Here is a 19,970-nt window from a genome sequence, read left to right on the forward strand (position 1 = left end):
ATGGTTGGTACATTATCCGCGCACGCAAGGGTCCCGACGATTCATCTGTTTGGGCCACAAGCCCTTGCGTTCCGCGAAGAAGCCTTCAATACGCTTAAGAATGTGTTGATTAGCACACCGCACCATCAGTGGATTCTAGATGTTCTCGAATCTCTTCCGGAATTATGGGATACAGCTTCAAAGGAACTTCCAACTATACAATCTTTACCTGGCGGGAAATTGCTTCAAACCTTGAAGACCTGGCTCAAGGAAAACTCAGTTACGGAAACGATATTTCCTCTCCCTAATACCCTTCTCACACCACTTGTTGTCGTCACCCATTTAACCCAATATTTGAGATATCTGGAACATGTTGATCCTACCTACCCGGGGCCGAATCATCTACAATCACCCATCCATACCGATTCAGAAACACTCGGTCTCTGCACAGGCCTCCTGAGCGCAATAGTTGTGTCCAGTTCCACAAACAAAGAGCAGTTTCAACATAATGGAGCTGTTGCAATACGTCTGGCAATGCTTATTGGAGCTCTGGTTGATGCCGAGGATGAGTCCAGCCCAGAAGGAGGATCGATCTCTCAGTCTATTACTTGGAATTCTTTAAAATCACAGGCGAAGATGCTAGAAGTGCTAAAGAGATTTCCACGAGTAGGTTCCATTGATATGTCAGCCCCCCCATGACAAGGACTATAGGCTTATCATTCGTGATTACAGGCCTATATATCCGTTCGCTACGACGAGAAACGAGTCACAGTTACATGCTCTAAATATACGGCAGCAAAACTTACCAGCCAGCTAAGGGCAGAAGGCCTGACAGTCGCGGAGCTCAACCTCCATGGATGCTTTCACTACGAGGGTCACCAAGACGCAGTGGAGTTACTTATCCGATTCTGTAATTCCAATCCTCAACTTCAATTTTCAGAGCATTCACGACCACTTTCTGCCAGCCAGTGCTACAAATCAGACTCTGTCGATGACAGGAAACCTCATGTAATTGCTTTGAGGTCTATACTCGTGGAACAATGTGACTGGTACCGCGCCTTTGCTGTTACACACTCTCCTCAGAAGAATGACTCTCAATCACAAGTCGTCCTTTTTGGTTATGATAATTGCGTGCCGCCGTCAATCGCGCGAAAACCAGGACGAAAATTAGTAAATGCTACGAACCTTGAAACCATAGCTTCTCCAATACCTAGAAGCCCGTCAGATTCAGAAGTTATGCCTGACTATCTACGGAATGCAGGTGATATCGCAGTTGTTGGTATGGCCTGCAAAGTTGCCGGGGCAGATGATATTGAACAATTTTGGGACATACTACGTTCTGGACAGTCACAACACACCGAACCACCTTCTGACCGCTTTCACTTTGGTACTTTTTGGCGTGAACTCGACCCTAAGCGAAAGTGGTATGGCAATTTTATCACAGATCCCGACGCATTCGACCACAAGTTCTTTAAAAAGAGCCCTCGTGAGATGATATCGACAGACCCACAGCAACGGTGGATGCTTCAGGTTGCGTACCAAGCTCTGCAACAATCAGGGTACTTCCTTTCGCCGGACCAAAATAAACATATAGGCTGCTATATTGGCCTTGGGTGTGTGGATTATGAACATAATATTGCTTGTTATCCTGCCAACGCATTCTCTGCGACTGGGAATTTAAGAAGCTTCGTGGCCGGGAAGGTTAGCCATTACTTCGGCTGGACTGGTCCCTCACTTACTATTGACTCTGCTTGTTCATCATCTGCTGTGGCTATCCATCATGCATGCAAGGCAATTCTTAGTGATGAGTGCAGCGCCGCAATTGCTGGTGGCGTAACGATTCTAACTAGCCCTCAATGGTTTCAAAACTTGGCAGGGGCGTCTTTTCTAAGCCCGACAGGCAACTGCAAACCGTTCGATATCGATGCTGATGGATATTGTCGAGGCGAGGGGGTCGGTGCGGTTGTCCTAAAGAAACTGTCCTCTGCACTTGCAAGTGGAGATCAGGTCCTTGGAGTTATTTCGAGCAGCGCGGTATATCAAAATCAAAACTGCACACCAATAACCGTTCCCAACGCAGATTCCCTTTCTGGTCTATTCCGGGATGTTACCCGCAATGCAAGGCTTGAACCCAAGCACATAACGGTTGTCGAAGCTCACGGAACAGGCACCCCTGTTGGGGACCCGGCAGAATATGAAAGTATTCTCAGGGTATTTGGGGGCCCTAACCGCCCAGGTCCAGGTACTCTTTCGTTAGGCTCTGTGAAGGGGCTAGTTGGACACGCGGAAACTGCAGCGGGCATCGTTTCATTGATTAAAGTCCTCCTTATGATTCAAGAGGGCTTCATTCCGCCACAGGCAAGCTTTAAGACAATCAATCCCGCGATTAAACACTCTTCATCAGACAAAATTGAAATCACAACAACATTTAAAAAGTGGGAAACGGACTTTCCAGCTGCCTTAATCAACAATTATGGAGCTTCGGGCTCGAATGCCTCGCTCATAATCACTCAGTCACCTGAGCCCAGACCGGAAACAATAACTGATATGTCGACCTTGCTATCTGGGGTAAAGCTTCCATTTTGGTTCTGCGGAAATGATGACAATAGCCTCCGAAGATACTCTGCTCGGTTTCGTCAGTTCTTGGGGTCAAGGGTTTCACGCGGAAAAGTCACAACTGTTCCCGACCTAGCATTTAATCTCCACCGTCAATCCAATCGAATGCTTAGTCGCGCTTTAATTCTCAGCTGTGGCTCGACAGCCGAGTTAGAAGACACCCTCACGAAATTTGAGAATGGCGAGTCGGAAATTCTGCCCACAAACTGCCCTACATCCAGACCCGTCATTCTTTGCTTTGGAGGTCAAATATCTACATTTATCGGCTTGGACCGCGAAGTGTATGATAGTTGCAAGGTCTTCCGAAGTTATCTGGATCAATGCAACACGGTAATCCAATCTGTTGGCTTGGAGGACATATACCCGGATATCTTCCAGAAAGAACCAATGAATGACGTTGTGAAACTCCAAACAATACTTTTTGCAACTCAATACTCCTGTGCCATGTCATGGATCGACTGTGGGATTAAACCAATTTGTCTTGTTGGGCACAGTTTTGGAGAGCTCACCGCACTCTGTGTTTCTGGAGTCCTATCCCTTGCTGGAACAGTTAAAATGATTGCAAATCGTGCGCGCCTCGTTAGGGATGCATGGGGCCCTGACAAGGGTTTTATGATGGCCATTGAAGCCGATCTCCAATATGTGGAACAACTATTGTGTGAGGCAAATAGACAACACGATAGCAATTGCGACGTGACAATTGCGTGTTATAATGGCCCTCGGAGCTTTACAATTGCTGGACCCGCCCAATCTATCAAAATAATTGAAGCGGTAATGGCCAGCAATCCGGCCTTTTCTTCGATGAAATTGAAAAAGTTGAATGTCACAAATGCATACCATTCAACGTTAGTTGGACCCCTCGTGGAACCTTTGGATAAAGTTGGGCGGGATTTACTCTTTCGTGAAGCTAGAATCCCCATTGAAAGATGCACAAAACACCCAATGTCTTCCAACCAGTTTAGTTCTGGATTTGTGGCACAGCATATGAGATACCCGGTATACTTTAATCATGCAGTACACAGGCTCTCACTCAAACATCCAGCATCTATCTGGCTAGAGGCAGGCTCCAATTCCACTATTACCGGGATGGCAAGTCGAGCTTTGAATCTACCTCCAAATACTCACTTTCAAGCCATAAACATCACCAGCGGTAAGGGCTTGCAAAACCTTACTGATGCTACCATTAGCCTATGGAAACATGGCGTCCATATGACATTCTGGCCCCATCATTCATCCAAAACTTCTGAATATAACCCAATTCTCCTCCCACCTTATCAGTTTGATAAGACAAGACATTGGGTTACCCTTAAAAAACCACAAGAAGCACTTGACAACCTTGCATCCGAGCCTCAGGCCCCTGAAAAATTATCGGTAGGCCTCTGGAACTTTGTTGGGTACAAAGATGATGATAAACGGCGCGCGCGATTCAAGGTCAATACTGCAAGCAAGGAATTTGAGGAATATGTTGCTGGACACACCATCGCTCATGCAGCTCCGTTATGCCCTAGCACTCTCCAATTAGATATTGTTATTGAAGCCCTTGTAACGATACGGCCAGAATTTCTACCTTCCAACTTCCAGCCACAACTTCGGGACCTTGAAAACCACGCTCCAGTTTGCCTAGACCCAACTCTTTGTGTTTGGCTAGATGTTGAAGCCACCGATTCACAGTCACACGCATGGGACTTTAAAATGATCAGTGGACCAGCTAATGACAACCCAGTCCCAACTTTACACGTTTCTGGCAAGATTATCTTTACGTCTAACGAGGACGAGCAGCTTCGGAATGATTTTGCAAGGTATGAGCGCCTTTCTGGCCACGAACGTTGCCTCCTCCTTCTCAATGGAGACGAATGTGACGATGTTATCCAGGGCCGCAACATTTATAAGGTCTTCGCCGAAGTTGTAGATTATGGGCCTATTTATCGTGGAGTCCAGAAGCTTGTTGGCAAAGGGAACGAGTCTGCCGGGCGGGTAGTCAAAAAATATACCGGAACCACCTGGCTTGATACTCCACTAGCGGATTCATTCTGCCAGTGTGCTGGTATTTTCGTTAACTGCATGACCGATATATCAGACAAGGAAATGTATATTTCCACGAAAATTGAACAATGGATTCGCTCTCCTAAATTGCTCCCAGGCGATTTGCGACCAAATGTCTGGCATGTCCTCGTGTTCCATCGCCGCCCATCTGAAAAGGAGTTCCTTAGCGACGTGTTTATCTTCGACTCTCAGAATGGTGCACTACTAGAAATTATACTTGGAATAGGTTACAAGAAAGTATCGAAGCGAAGTTTAGGCAAAATGCTGTCCAATCTTACTCCTGGGAGGAAGTCAGAAATGAACCCTGCGCAGCCGGCTGTGAACGTTGAAAATAGCAACGAAGCTTCAGGTTTTGATCAACCTCCAACAACTACGATTTCAAAGGAAACACTATCTAATCCCAAGGCATTCAAGGATGTTTCAGAAGACGTTAGGAATCTACTCGCGAATGTCTCAGGCCTGGAACCCCACGAGATCAAAAATGAGACGAGCCTTTCTGACATTGGGATTGACTCACTCATGGGTATGGAGTTGGCCCGCGAAATCGAAACTGTCTTCAAATGTTCATTGGATACAGAGGTACTGAATGCGGTGACTGACTTCAAGAGCTTGATGAAATGCATTCAAGAAGCCTTGGGCTGTAGCCAACCCGACGCAACACCTGAGGGAAATGCGAAAATAGGCGCGGTTGCTATTAAGGCAAATATTAACGTGGACATTAAAGCTACCAAGGTGAATGGCCATACTCATCAAATGAACGGCACCCTTTCCGAAGACGAGGAGTTAAACCTTCCAACTGAGATAATTCTTGAGGCCTTTGGAGAATCAAAGCAACTCACGGATGAGTTTATATCTGATCACAAATTTGCAGATTATGCATACTGTGTTCTGCTCAAGCAGAATGAACTTTGTGTTGCGTACATAGTCGAGGCATTTGAGAAGCTCGGATGTTCCCTTCGAAAGGCAAAAACGGGTGACACATTGGATCGCATCCAATATCTCCCCAAACATGAGAAATTTGTGAATTATCTCTATATGATGCTCGAGAAGGAGGCCCGTTTGGTGGACATAGACGAAGATACTGGAATCAAGAGGACAGCCATCCAGCCACCCATCAAGCACTCTGGAGCTTTATTACAGGAACTTATTACCAATTATCCTGACCATGCCAATGACCACAAGCTCACACACCTGATTGGCTCCAAGTTAGCAGAATGCCTATCTGGTAGATGCGATGGGGTACAGTTGATATTTGGGTCATCTGAAGGAAGAGAACTTGTTTCCGGCCTCTATGGCAGGTCGCCAATCAATATGGTGTGGCTTAAACAGATGGAAGATTTCATCAGGCGCCTTATACTCAAACTTCCAACTCACAGTGGCCCTCTTAAGATATTGGAGATGGGTGCTGGTACGGGAGGAACTACTGCCGTCCTCACTCCTCTCTTGGCCAGTCTCGGGGCCGCAGTTGAATACACATTCTCTGACCTTTCCTCATCGTTGGTTGCTGCTGCTAGAAAAAGGTTCAAGGCCAACTCTTTTATGAACTTCCGCGTTCACGACATAGAGAAGGATCCCGCTACTGAACTGCTTCATAGTCAGCATATCGTGATTGCGAACAACTGCGTTCATGCTACTCATAACTTGGTACACTCGACCGAAAAGATCCGTCAAGTTTTGAGGCCCGACGGATTCTTGATGATTTTAGAAATGACTGATACGCTGTACTGGGTAGATCTTGTCTTTGGTGTCCTCGAAGGCTGGTGGCTTTATGACGATGGACGAAAGCATGTGGTGGCACATCAGTCCATATGGGAAAGGTCCATGCTGTCAGCTGGGTATGGCCATGTTGACTGGACCGAAGGAAACCGCCCTGAAGCAAATATCCAACGAATTATAGTTGCTTTAGCCTCTGGATCTAGGTATGAGCGCTTGCCTATGGCCCTAAACCACGCTCAGAGTCAAACAACTGACTGTGCGGCTCGTCAGGCCGTAGTTGACGAATATGTCCGAGAGTATACTAGAGTATTCACTCCGTCAACCAGAACGAACGAACAATCTTTTTCATCAGATCTGCAAGGTCATAGCGTGCTTGTTACAGGGGCAACTGGAAGCTTGGGATCCCACCTTGTCGCTCATTTCGCGCGATTACCCACGATCAGAGAAGTAGTATGCTTGAACCGACGAAATAGCATGGATGCATCACTTCGTCAACTGCAGTCGCTGGGAGATAAAGGCATCTCATTAGATCAAAAATCCCTCTCAAAACTGAAAATACTCGCAACTCAGAGCGATAGAGATATGTTGGGGCTGGAAAGAGCCGAGTATGAATACCTTGCGAGCTCAGTTACGCACATTGTCCACGGAGCCTGGCCAATGAGCATAAAGCGGCCAGTAAAGGGATTTGAACCGCAGTTTCAAGTTATGAGGAACTTGATTGACTTAGCTGCCGAAATATCAAGCGCAAAGCCTGCATCGAAAGTTGGATTTCAATTCATCTCATCTATTGCTACCGTTGGGTATTATCCAATTCATACTCATCAGACTCATGTGCCTGAGGAAGGTGTGGCTATTAACTCAGTCCTACCAAGTGGCTACGGAGATGCAAAATTGGTATGCGAGAAAATGTTAGAGCAAACACTCCAAAATCACCCTGATAGATTCCGCGCTATGTCCGTACGTATCGGACAAATTGCTGGGTCCAAAGGCAATGGGTATTGGAACCCGGTGGAGCATTTTTCATTTCTGGTTAAGTCATCACAGACTCTCCGGTCATTACCAGATCTTAAAGGGGTATGTCAACAGTCAAGCCAGGGTCTAACCCCTTAAAACCCCGCAGAGTCGATTTGCTAACAGGATAATAGGAACTTTCGTGGTACCCTGTTGATGATGTTGCAGCAACGCTTAGTGATCTCCTCGTATTAGACAATATACCCTACCCTATTTATCACATTGAAAATCCTGTCAGGCAGCCTTGGATCGAGATGACTCGTCTATTAGCTGACTTACTGGGTATCCCACGAGATTATATCGTTCCCCTTGACGTATGGATGCGTCGAGTTCGCCACTTCAACGGTTCCACCGATTCAAATAATCCTGCCAAAATGCTCCTTGATTTTTTTGAGGACCACTTCACCCGTATGTCGTGCGGTGGGCTAATCTTGGATACAGCTAGATGCAGAGAGCATTCCCAAACTTTGGCGAATGCAAAGCCTATAAGTGGTGTACTTGTAGCAAAGTACATAGCGATGTGGAAGGCTTCGGGCTTTTTGTATTAATATTTGTTGGCGCTGACGTTTTTGTGGTTTAATCACTTTCTGCTTGGGAAATAGAGGGATGGACATTATACTAATTCGTCGCTTCATTGTGAGTGGGTAATCTTGAAGATACGGCGGCCATTTGTTGCTATTTCTTCTCTTTTATTTCTTTTTTTTATTTTATTTTCCGCCGTGAATAGTTCTACTAGGTTGAGGTTAAAAGCTTTGCTTTCTCCTATAGGTAGCAAGCTAAGTAATCTTTGACATTATAAGTAAGCAGACGTGTGAGTGGCTGTTATTACAGGCCGTATACTCTAAAATAAAGAGACAAGCCATAATCTAATCAAGGAGAACACCATAACCCAATGATGGTCTTTGTAGAGGTAGTTCAGGTGTGCCACAGACCGAATGTATCCCGCACAATTTATCACTCAGGTCTAACTGATAACATTTGCTAAAGCGCACGAAGCTAACATTTCCTACTAACCCTTAGGAAAAGTTTTCTGAAACTCGATAAAAGTCTGCCATGTGTCTGGAAGGGGTTCTTTCTGCATTTCTCGCCGGACGTCCGCGTCGGTTCGAGTTGGGTAGACAACCTTGCTCTCGTCATCTTTGCTCCACCACCCGCGGCCTCCGGCCGCATAGATCTTCGACCTTTGCTTCCACGAATCTCGCATTTCCTCCATGCTATGGGTCAACTTAGGCTTGTCGTCTAAGGGCTCGAGTGCTTCATCAGGGGGATCTGCGTAATGTCCGTCTAGAAATTTCCATTCTTGTCGAAGCCTAGAAACATCCCACAAGACATAACCTCTCCGTCGAAGATATCTATGGCGGTCACTGTAGATGAATTCTTCAAAGGTGTCCTCGGCATGCACCCAGTACCAAATATCTCTGGGACCTGGATCGGGATCATCCAAGGCAGGCGGGGCAATCAGAGCTTGTTTGGTGACTTCATCATAGTCAGAAAGCGGGCGTCCGTACTCTTCCGTGCTTCTACACTGCCACAAAGTGTGAAGAAGGAAATCTTCAGCAATTCCAAAGTGCTCAGATAACACTTCATAGCGCTCTTCATAAGTCATTGCAGTTACGACTTGATAGATAGAAGAGAGCCCTAAGGAGACCTGCCCGGTCGGTGTTAGCCTTGCTATTAATTTACCACATGCCAAATAGGGTATAAATTGTTCCATACAACATAATCATAACGCTCTTCAGCGCCAGGGTGTCCAGCATCAAACGGGACACTGAATTCTCCCCACTGAATATTATGTTCAGCAATATCATTAAAAGCTATCAACTGTACGTTAGTGATGCAATATTGGGACCTGATACCAGGTGTGGATTTGCTATCTTACCTGGGGTTATTTTTTCAACTAGGTAATCATAAACACAGCACAGCTGTTCAGTCTCCCAGGGTGCAAACTGTCGGATAAATAATTCCTCCTGTGTCTCAGCATCGAGGGAAACCCTTCTAGATGGTCGGAAAAGGTTGCAGTAAATCTCAAAGCGGTAGAAAGCCCGCGCAATACGGCATCTCTCGCTGGATGAGATAGGCGCGACTGTGGCTGTTGTGTTTCGTCGACGGGAGCACGCCCACGAAGCAAAATCATCAATGAAGAATTCAATAACGGGTGCTAAACCGCTGACGTAGCGAGCTTCCGGCAGAGCCCACTTGGTGAAGTCGGCTGGTTCACGCCGTACGAAGGCGTCCACAATTTCGGTCACTCGCTCAACTGTTCGGGATTTCGAATCCAGATTATATGAAGCCTGAAGAGCTTGCGCTTCTGGCAATAACCCTGATGGAATAGCATTGTGCAAAACTCTCGGCAGCACAATTGAAGGAGCCCCAGAGAATGCGGCGCCAAGGGAACGATCCGCTGCTGAAGCGGATTCTAATGTTGCAACATCGTCAAACTGACAGAGAATAGCTTGCCGGACCTCTGCTGCAAGAGGTAAAAAGGGGCCTGGGCGGCGGCTCGATGTTTGCGCCATCTCGAAGTTCAATAGCGCGCGCTTCACCAGGAAAGAAGAACACTCTGGAATAGATTTGGATATAAAGAGCTGTGAAGACGGCTAGCACAAGGGTAATAAAGGCGATGAAGGGAAGTGGAAGGGGAACGAAATGAAAGGCTTGGGGTGATTTATGTTAGCTATTATTTCATCCGTCCATCTTGATAGCAGTTCTATTTTCGGCATGGGCGCTTCGAGCAATTCCAATGACGTTGGAGGTTGGGCGAGCCGGGATCCCCTCCCCAGCGGTTACAGCCACTCGTAACTACCAACTCCCTCGAACAGCGCTCGCAGCAACTCGTTTTGCCCACCCCCATCCCTCGCTATTGGGGCCGAGGTGTTTTGGGCGCCTACGAGAGTTGCATGAGGACATATGCGCCGCATTTCAAGCCTATCACAAAAATAACAATGACGCATTGAGAATCGATCCCCAAGCGCCGCCATCATTGACAAGATGGGGGCTATGTTGGTTTTAGCACTTCTCCCAGTCGCCGGCTTCACTGGCTCCTGATGTTCGCTCTGAAAGTCGGCGGCAAGCCTTCCAGCGGCGCAGGCCTCGAGTTCATGCGCTCGCCCCCTGTCTGCTATTTTGAGCCTTTGATACCTTGTGTTGTCAAAACACCGTTTCATGAATCCCAGCTCAGTTCTAAAAGAGAAAGCGTGAACCAGTCCATTCAGCCAAAGTCTTCATCGCTCGAAGACGTTTTATTTCAAGCATGCTGCGTTTGCTCAGCAACCGCTCGCAGGGGCTGTCCCCCGGCGGCTATCTATACCTTCCAGGTGCTTCAGAAAGGCATATAATGGCCTCTCTGGAACGAGATCTTTGAGAAGCCATCAGATCCTCATATTCCATCCACGCTGTTGTACACATTACCTCTCCGGACTGCCTTTTGTTTGAGCAGCTTATCGCCTTCCCGTTAGACTATCTATTTCCAGGAGCCCAAAAGCTCAACTACACGATGAGGCGAGTCCATAGAGTTGATTCCTATCCTCCTCGTGCGGCCGACCCACACCCGATGCTACAGGATCGTGTTCGTCACGGCTACAACAAGAACGAATGGGGCGACTTCCCGCCAAATGCATACTCCTCAAGCGCTCCGAGGCATGACGACCGCGGCTACGGGAGGCGGGAGAATTACCCGGAAGGGACCAGAATGTGCACAGCTTACAATTCGTACAAAGCTAAGGATGAGATTGCCGAAGCCGCAACTATCGCATACAATGCCACAGCGGACAGACTCATGGCTCCCCGCAATGCCAACCAACGCGATGGACGTGCCTATGGCGCCACTAAAGGCAGATTTTTTTATCCTGAGGATCATGCCAGGGTCAGACCATATGCGACTAGCGCAAAGGAAACCGCTGCCGCGTAAGTACCCCTCCTGCTGTCCCGGAGAATCATCCTCTGACTCAAGAATAGGCATTCGGAGGCCCGGAAAGAGTTCAACAGGGACCATATCGGTCGTGTAACCCGGGATAACTATATGGGACATCGACGGCAACAAGAAATGGCCGCCACGTCGGCCGGGCATTACGCGGTAGCAGAAAGGGACCACGCCAGGGGTGCGATACAGGTTTGTTGACAGTGTTTCAAAATGAGCTGAATCAAAGTATTATATGGCTAATGATGTTCACTCCAACAGGAACGCTACCCCGCGGACGGTAGAGCCACGAGGCATTTATTGCCCGATGACCCTGTGCCTAGGTGGCGCCGTCGTTAACTGAGATGCTATCTATCGCTTTGGTGCTATAGTTAGCAGGTATTTGTTTGCAAAATTGTTAGGGCTAAGTTTGTTGAGAAGTTGGTCTGCTTGTCACATTTTGGGAAAAAGGGGGATAATGTTAGAGATAGCTAGAACTGCTGGCCAGTTGGCTGTTTTAGTTGTGTTGTTTTGTCTTGTTTTTTCCATGCTTTGCTTTGCTTTGGTATTTCTGTCTCATCCTAGGCTTTGTCGTTTTTGCTTAATATACATTTGTCTTTTTTATAGTTTTGAATATTTCTCATAGTTTTGCCTCAGTTAGCTTTCTATATTCCATTAACATTGACTGCAAGTTCATGTCTGTGGGACCACTTTAGACAAAGCAGCCACCATTCATGGTTGTAATTAATGTTAATTCGAGAAAAGGTCATGTGACTTAGATATTATGCTGATGTAAGCTACACACGTGATATGGATTTCAAATCCACCAGGAAGCCATATTTATTTTTTGGCATATTTTATGAATTCTACGAGCGATTTCGTCGAGCTCGATAATAACAGTGTGTCCAAGGGGTACGGGAGGCAGGAGATATTAACAGAATACCCTTGAGACCCTTGAATCCTCGAAACCCACGCTTTCTCAACGCGAAACACCTCATCATGTCGCGCCATCACCCCGATCTCGTTATGTGCAGGAAACAAACAGGCATTGCTATCGGCCGCCTCTGCGATAAATGTGACGGCAAATGTCCCGTATGCGATTCATACGTTCGTCCTACCACCTTAGTACGCGTGTGCGATGAATGCTCCTTCGGAAATTTCCAAAATAAATGCATAGTATGCGGTGGAGAGGGGATCAGTGATGCATTTTACTGCTTCGAGTGTACGAGGCTAGAGAAAGATAGGGATGGATGCCCGAAGATTATCAATTTGGGTAGTTCGAGGACGGATTTGTTCTTCCAGCGTAAACAGCATCGTGTAACGGGTGCTGGTGCTGGCGCAGGTGCAGGCGCGGGAGCGTGATACGGGGGATAAAGACGTCCTGCATGACCTGTTATATGGCTTCCATGCACTGTTAAGGCTGGCAATATCGAGTCACTATGGCGGAGCATTCAATAATCCAAACACGCCCCTACGACGATACGAAATATGACCGTTAGAATCCTCGAAACTCCCGATGCTAAAGTATCTATCTCATTTTGGACGGATATCTATCATCTTCTAAACCAACCCATCCGCGGAGCAGCCAGTAATTTGTGTCTGGTTCTTTGGTTTCTTAAGAAAAAATACATATCTACCTCTTACCCGGTCTCTTCGGTCTCGCGAACGCTTTCTTGACCTCCTCGACAGGCGGACTTATCTCGTCTTTCAGTCTATCGGCGGTGATTTCATCGGCCTCGGATGCCTCGATCTGTATTATATCCGTACGTCCGGCGTCAGCAAATTCCTAATTTTCTCGTTCCCATTTGCCATGCGCATCTCCTCGTTGCAAATAGATTTATAAAAGAGGAAATGGACGCACCTTGTGATTTACAGATACGCCATTTCTAGCGGCCCACATCAACATTCCTGCGCGGCTACTAGCATGGAGCATACGCTGTTTGATGGAGGAGCCGGATGGACAGGTATAAATGAAGATTAATTCAGAGGAGTCTGGGTGACGGTAGAACGTGTACTGTGGGTTGGATCCTGGGATGAAGCCTGATAGAGAATCCGGGGCAACATTCGACTCTGTACCGACCAGATTCAGTGTCTCCGTCTGCACGTCGATGGTCTGCCATAATTTTTTAGAGCCAATCTAATGAGATCCGAAGTCCATTTTTGAGACCTCAAAAAAACGTATAGGAAATAAACTTACCAAAAGAACAGCAGCCCCATTTTGTCCTAGGCTTTGTAAAGCGTCTTCGACCCCTTCCCCGGTCTTAAAAAGAACGCTGCTGTCTGAAGCTCCTGATCCAGATGACTGACCCTGTCCATTATTGCCAACAGTTCCACCAATGCCAATATCCATCCTCCTCTTCCACGTGTCCCTCGCGTCATTCTCACCTCTTCTAACAGCATTCAACTCTCTTTCCTGTTCTCCCATAAGCTCATCCAACCTACTATCTCCGATTGTTCCACCTGCGCCGCTCTTCGCATTCATATCCAGCTCTCTCTCTCTCCATTCCTCTTCATCAAGCACCTCCTCGACATCTGTAGCGAAAATGTTATCCGAGAACTTCTCTGACCCTAGTTCTCGCACAAGTGTAGTCCGAGTACTTGCGAAGAGAGTCTTGGAGCGCACAGGGCTGTTTGACGGAACATATGTGAGTGCAATTAACCCCACGGCGGCGTTTTCGGATGAGCGCCGGAGAAGTAGGTAGATTGGTGTCTTTGGCTGGAGGAGGCCTGAGAGCGAAGGGAGAGAGGCGTAGAACTGGCTGTTACCGTCATTGCTACTACCCGTCGCGGACGAGAAGGGGATAGTTTCTAGAGCAACCAGCTGCTCGTTGGTGATTGCTATGGGTAGGCAAAAGATGGAGGGGTCGGAGAGGAAGCTGGCGAAGGCATTCTGAAGCTCCGCGGTAACTATAAAGAATTAGCTCGAGCTAGATATCTAGAGGATGCGGCTTACCGGTTATTCCAGACTGCATTTTTGATATCGTCTCTGTCTTGTGTTGAGATCCAAAGATGCAGAGTGGGAGTATGATGTTATGTATACAGGCTGACGTCGAGATGTGGTGGTGGATCCCAGCTACGAGCCAAAACCCCCACACTCTCCAGCCATCTACAGCCATCTTACTACGGCCATCAATCAACAGCCACAACAGCCAAAATAAGAAGACGAAGCGCGAGAACATCAGTTAATATCACAGATCTATATTCAACCTTTTTGCAAGGCCGCCTTTAATGCACCAAAAATCCAGACCCAGGAATCTATATACTACTCGTCTGTGTCTCAACATGGCCAAGTCGTCCATCATCAGGACTGATCTCGTCCACCTGCAAAGCATCAAGCAGCAGATACAAAGTATGAAAAGAAAATACGCATACACTGGCCTCTAAACGGTCGCAGAGATAAAAACAAATCAATAGCCGGACATATGAAATGGAATAAAGCCAGGTTCGGTCGCTTCGAGGAAACAGATGGAAATCACAAAGCGCGTTATATCGGATTAGGAACTCGGGTATCGGCGATGAATTCGTTCCCTAGACAAGGCAGAAGGTAATGTTGACCGGCACGGAGGCGTTTATTCTTCATATTTTCCGCCCATGATGGACCAGTTGCTTCTCTCCAGCTTCTCCTTCAGGAACTCGTACACGGTGAAGGTGACAGCCTGTCCGGGTGCGACTCTCATTACTCGAGGCGTGATACCCTTATAGAATGCTCTGGCACCCTCCTGCTTGAACATTTCCTTCGAAATGGCAGTGATGCGGGATATGGCGGTCTGGCCAGGCTCTCCGGGTGTCTTCTGTAGCCTGGTCTTGATGGTATCGATCGGAGCGTTGGAGAATGGACCCATGGCACCGGAAATCAGACCGATGCACATGGTTTGGTAGGAGGGTAGTTCGTTGTACTGTGGCTGCCAGTCTTTCAGGAGCTTCTTGAGCTCGGAATACGCAGTGAAATTGGCAGCTTGGTTGGTTCCTTGACGGAGCGCGGTCAGCGAGACACCACGGTATATGGCGCCGAATCCTTCCTCTCTTATCACGGTGAATAGGGCGTGTGGTGCGCTTCGGTATTTCGGCTTATCTAGCGGGTCTGCCAAACTGTGGCTCTGGGCCTGCAGACGGATCTTGATAACCTCCATGGGTGTGACGACAGCCACAGCTTCGGTTACACCAGCAGCAAGACCAGCTAAATCGCCAAACATGTCAGTCAGGAGATCCCAAAGTCTACCAGCAAAAAGCCTGGGGAAATTTCAACCACGACATACCAAGCATATTGGCGGAACTTGAGAGTTTGCCCGTCTCGGGATTCGTTAGGTATTGCTTATAATAACCATAAGATGTGAATCGGATGGCCATCTTTGGTATGATTCCACTAAGAACGGCTCCCAGGCCCTTGTACAGTCCAAGGGCGGTTTCTCGTCGCACAATCTCCTGCCCAGTCGCAATGAAGCCACGAGCTTTAACCTGCACGATGCGTTAGCATCTAGTCGTTCCCACAGCCAGACTACTGTCCAATTCAATTTGACTCACACCCGGAGCTCGTGCTCGCTTCGAAAGCTGCATTCGGACTTTGATAGTATCTACACACTGCCGTTAGCAAAAAAAAAAAAATATTCATGCTTGACTGGTTCAGGGTAACTCCTTAGGACATACCAAGGGGATGGCACACGAGAGCTTCCATCATTCCAGCACCACCACCAGCTATAAACAAAAACGTTAGCCGGATTACTTGTTCCGCAGCCAAGTTGAATTCCAGTTATGCTCACCGATCAGGTTAACCGCCGCGGTGGCAGGCTGCTGCCGTTTGTCATTTCCGTTTTTCGAAGCCATTGCGGAGGGGTGTGACGGTGTCTTGCTCGTACCAGGACAGCAAACCGGAGCAATTGAGTGTATGAGAAGCCCGCGAGAAGAGAATGAGTCAAGATGATGAACTGAAGGGACAGGACGGAGTAGAAAAAGGACCCTCGCGAGCGAGTGCCGAGGATCTCACGCGGGACTGTTGGCCCGGTGTTAGGAACGACAGGGACCCCACGAAGAGTCACGGGTTGCGCAATTGCGAAGGCCAAAAAGAGAGTTTACATATGAGACGAAACGATAACATAAGAGCAGTTGCGCAGGACTGGGATATTATTTTCCTACTGGCCGGTGTGCAGCGAGTGGAGCGGAGCTTGGGGCATGAACTGGATGGGCGGAAAGCTCCCCGCATAACCGCTGTTTACAATACATGTACAGAAGCACACAGCAGGGGGGTGGAGGGGGGCAGACTGAAGAAATTAACGATTATAAATGCAGGCCGGGCTGCAGCCAGTTCGAGAGCGCCATTCGAGCTTCTCTCCCTTACTATGGCTGCCCTGGCGTCTGGCTGCGCATCGTATAGTGCAGTGCCGGGCAAGCACCGGCTATTTGGCGCATGATATCTCCCCCAGAACAAGAACAGCTCAGAGCAGCCAGCTGTTCCAAAGAACCTCCGAGGCTCAAGCCAGAGATGGCCACTTCACGCAACCAACAAGCAGGATATCAAACGCAGCACGCAACCACCACCAGCGCATCTGATACTCACATGCCGGCTCTTTTCTTGGGCGTCGAGGGGCTCAGCGAACAGAAAGTGCCGGCGCCGGAGAACTTGCCTCCGCTACCAGAGAAGAAAAACAGCCGAGGTTCGCCCTTGCTGGCCGCCGGGAAAACTTCCTCCGGGCGCCAAGCCAAGGAACAAACCGGAAGTCGCAGGGTTATGTAAGCGGCCGGCTTTACCCTTCCACATAACTTCGCATCGCTGCTGCTCAGTTTATATACCCTGAGCTGTTGTTTACTGGAGCTCCGTATAAGCAGTGTCTACCCTGGAACACGGACTGGCAAGCGGCGAACACGGCCAGCTCCAAACCACGGACCGTGGAGCACGTCGTTAAAGATGATCGCACAGGTTTCAGCTTCGAAATTATGTAACTGCTAACAAGAACAGCCTTCAATAAAACGCAGGCAGACGGAGTATATTCGGTGACTTCATGGCCTGAACCTCTTGCGTCGGTGGTGATTCGGCGACGATCGTCTTTCGGCCGGTTAGCCCGATGGTCGTGATCTGCAAGGGATTAACGATACGATGACATGCAGGGATCGGTCGGGACAGCTTGGTGCCAGCAAAGCCGACACTGCAACAGGCCTAAACAACGCTGGTCGAAAGTCGTTCCCTCTCGGAATCAGCTAAGAGCTCATTTTATTATGAAGCCGGCTTCGCGTGTGAAGTGCGCTGCGAGACACCCCAATTGCACGCTTTGGAAATAAGCGATAGGTTCAAACATCGATGCGAACGCGAGGGGAGAAAAAAACAATTTAACGCAACATTTGAGCTACTGTAAGATACAATACAGCCAATGTAAGCGCGCATCCCAGAAACAAATAAAATCAGCCAGTTGCGGAAAAAGGGTATTCTCGGCATAATAGGCAACTAAGGACACGACAGGATGCATTTTGGCCCAAGAGTTCTCCGTGTTCATTAATTAATAATTTTTTGTTCTAGAGCTGATGCTGCGTGAGCGCTAAGGTCACATACTTCCTCCGCTGTTCCAAATACCCTGAGCTTGTTCGCATACTCTGTCCAAAACTCGTCGTCAAATCGGGGAAGGAGCTTGCCTTCAATTATTTTCTGGTCCACAGGGCTATCCTCCTCTGCAGAGCCCGCGGAGATATTGTCTTCCGCCTCCATATCCAAAAGCAGATCGAACCTCGTTGCATGGCCATACACGAACTTATCCTGTGTCGACTTCGCATCATCATGCTTACGGGGTTCATCGGGCTTGGTTGATAGATCCATGAGCTCAATCCCGGCAGCGGCCCCATTGGTCTGTTGTATGAGTGCCTTTCGTGAGCTACTCGTTTCATACAACTGCACCGCTAGCTTCAAGAAAATTTGAGCAGTCATAAGGCTGTCGTACCCCGCTTCATGCATAGGGGCGCTGGCAGAGTATCCCGAATGATCGGGATCAATTGCTGGATACATGTTAGCGCATTCCGATCGAGATGGTTTCAGAGAAGGGGTGGGATGTACCAGATTTAGGGACCTCCCTTGACCCCAGGGTTTCATTCAGCGTCGACAACGCCGAAAATCCATCTCGTAACAGGCCCCCATGCGTGGCCATGTACTTCGTATCGACGATCAGAGGGAACAATTCGTGAATCGCCCGCTGGAAATCAGCCACACGTTCAGGCAGGTCACCAATGAAACACTTGTAGAAATTGACAAGGTCCGTGAACAGATTATGTCCTACCAAAACCGGCTGTCCAGATTTTAGCTTCTCCCTGATGATCTCACTCTGCTTTGTAAGTTTACTCCCCTCAGCCGCTGTGAACATTCCATCGGGTCTCCAGAAGAACCTCAGATCAAGCCCGGACAGCTCTCCACGGGTCAAAGCTTCAATCACCCAGCTAAACCCTTTCTGATTGGCTATATTGCTGCGAGCCCGGAGGAGTTTCTTTTCAGCGACCTTAGTCTCTCGTTCCTTGTCGTATGGGATTATCTGAACAAAAGACTTTTTGCCCATGCTAACATAGCCGGGGTACTCGCTTCTGATTATCTGGTGGACAAGTCGTTTTTGATAGTTGTCCAGCTCCATCGACAGTTTGTTGGCAGTGGTCAAGCAAGTGGGCTTTGGAATGTTCAAATAAGTGTCCTAATGTTGTAGTCGTGCGTTAGCCTAGGATAATTTGCCGTTGGCATATATATATATATATATATCCTACCTTTGGGTTATCCTTCTCGATCCACTCGTTGACATCTTGACGGACTTGTCTGATGAACTCTACTTGGTCTTCGCCCAGTGTGTTCAGGTTGATTAGAGATACCCCGGAGTTACCCTGGCGTACTCGATCTTTCACAGCTTGTTCCTCTTTCTGAGAGATATACGGAACTCCCTCTGTAAAAACAGACTCCATCCTAAAGCCATGGCTCATCAGGAATGCCACCGCTAAGATGTTTCAGCGAAACTTATATCAAAACCGTAGGGGGAGACTAGGACTAACCACTACTCTGAAATGACCATTTCCGTTCTATGTCCAACCTAGGGTCCAGAATTGGGCTGAGAGGGATATTGTATGGCCGCAACGAATAAGTTCCTATCTCGACTTAGCCCACGCAACGTAGTAAATAAAATTGCATCCACGGCACTGGATGCAACTAGAAAAGATGTCTCCAACCGTTCTCACTGTCTTCAATCACGAGAGTGATCCCAACCTGGAGGATTTGATACTCCTCTGCAGCTTGCTTCACTTCTTCATACCGCTTCTGTAAGCTGAGATCGCCATCCGTATAAGATGCAGCCGGACGTAACTTCTGGTTGAATATCCCTGAGAATTCAAAATCTAGGGCAACAAAGGAACAATCTCCTATATCCTGAAGCATGCGAGGCAGCAACCGTGTGAAACTGTGCTTTGTGACCTCCATGCCAGCTCGCTTTCTACCGCAGGACCGAGTAGCAGGGAAAGGTTGTAAATGTAGCGTTAAAAAGATATTCGGTACTCTCATTCATATAGGGAAAGGTGTTATACATAAAAGATAGAGGCAAAGAAAGGACGTGAGATTATGTCCCGTCCTGCTTTCTCTTATGAAGGAAACCCGTAAGAAAAGAAGCAACTCCTACTTGCCGGCTCAGGGCAACAGCTACAATTGTTCACTATGCGATAAAGAAGCAGTCCTGGCGTTGTCTTGCAACAGATAAAGGGCAAACAT

The 19,970-nt window shown here is 47.9% G+C and overlaps 6 protein-coding genes across 6 annotated transcripts; 2 read left to right on the forward strand and 4 right to left on the reverse strand.

Moving 5' to 3' along the window:
* GIQ15_02663 (polyketide synthase) lies at nt 1-7,560 on the forward strand (the record flags this gene model as incomplete). The annotated part of the gene is made up of 4 exons (XM_033550080.1): nt 1-645; nt 712-7,349; nt 7,399-7,428; nt 7,500-7,560. The coding sequence occupies 4 exons, from the start codon at nt 1-3 to the stop codon at nt 7,558-7,560; spliced, it is 7,374 nt and encodes a 2,457-aa protein (XP_033407241.1).
* Nucleotides 7,561-8,374: 814 nt separating this feature from the next.
* On the reverse strand, nt 8,375-9,881 carry GIQ15_02664 (uncharacterized protein; the record flags this gene model as incomplete). The annotated part of the gene is made up of 3 exons (XM_033550081.1): nt 8,375-9,013; nt 9,082-9,179; nt 9,245-9,881. 3 exons carry the CDS (start codon nt 9,879-9,881, stop codon nt 8,375-8,377), a joined length of 1,374 nt encoding a protein of 457 aa, XP_033407242.1.
* A 1,034-nt stretch (nt 9,882-10,915) lies between these two features.
* GIQ15_02665 (uncharacterized protein) lies at nt 10,916-11,620 on the forward strand (the record flags this gene model as incomplete). The annotated part of the gene is made up of 3 exons (XM_033550082.1): nt 10,916-11,268; nt 11,320-11,473; nt 11,543-11,620. 3 exons carry the CDS (start codon nt 10,916-10,918, stop codon nt 11,618-11,620), a joined length of 585 nt encoding a protein of 194 aa, XP_033407243.1.
* A 1,273-nt stretch (nt 11,621-12,893) lies between these two features.
* GIQ15_02666 (twinfilin A) lies at nt 12,894-14,232 on the reverse strand (the record flags this gene model as incomplete). The annotated part of the gene is made up of 4 exons (XM_033550083.1): nt 12,894-13,010; nt 13,122-13,397; nt 13,458-14,167; nt 14,214-14,232. The coding sequence occupies 4 exons, from the start codon at nt 14,230-14,232 to the stop codon at nt 12,894-12,896; spliced, it is 1,122 nt and encodes a 373-aa protein (XP_033407244.1).
* Nucleotides 14,233-14,829: 597 nt separating this feature from the next.
* Nucleotides 14,830-16,081, reverse strand: GIQ15_02667 (succinate/fumarate mitochondrial transporter; the record flags this gene model as incomplete). The annotated part of the gene is made up of 5 exons (XM_033550084.1): nt 14,830-15,437; nt 15,517-15,715; nt 15,782-15,831; nt 15,905-15,952; nt 16,018-16,081. 5 exons carry the CDS (start codon nt 16,079-16,081, stop codon nt 14,830-14,832), a joined length of 969 nt encoding a protein of 322 aa, XP_033407245.1.
* Nucleotides 16,082-17,213: 1,132 nt separating this feature from the next.
* Nucleotides 17,214-19,643, reverse strand: GIQ15_02668 (uncharacterized protein; the record flags this gene model as incomplete). The annotated part of the gene is made up of 5 exons (XM_033550085.1): nt 17,214-17,327; nt 17,799-18,235; nt 18,294-18,915; nt 18,986-19,158; nt 19,448-19,643. The coding sequence occupies 5 exons, from the start codon at nt 19,641-19,643 to the stop codon at nt 17,214-17,216; spliced, it is 1,542 nt and encodes a 513-aa protein (XP_033407246.1).
* Nucleotides 19,644-19,970: the final 327 nt, after the last annotated feature.

The sequence above is a fragment of the Arthroderma uncinatum genome (genome assembly GCF_011692745.1).
Source record: "Arthroderma uncinatum strain CBS 119779 chromosome Unknown scaffold2, whole genome shotgun sequence".
NCBI classification, from domain to species: domain Eukaryota; kingdom Fungi; phylum Ascomycota; class Eurotiomycetes; order Onygenales; family Arthrodermataceae; genus Arthroderma; species Arthroderma uncinatum.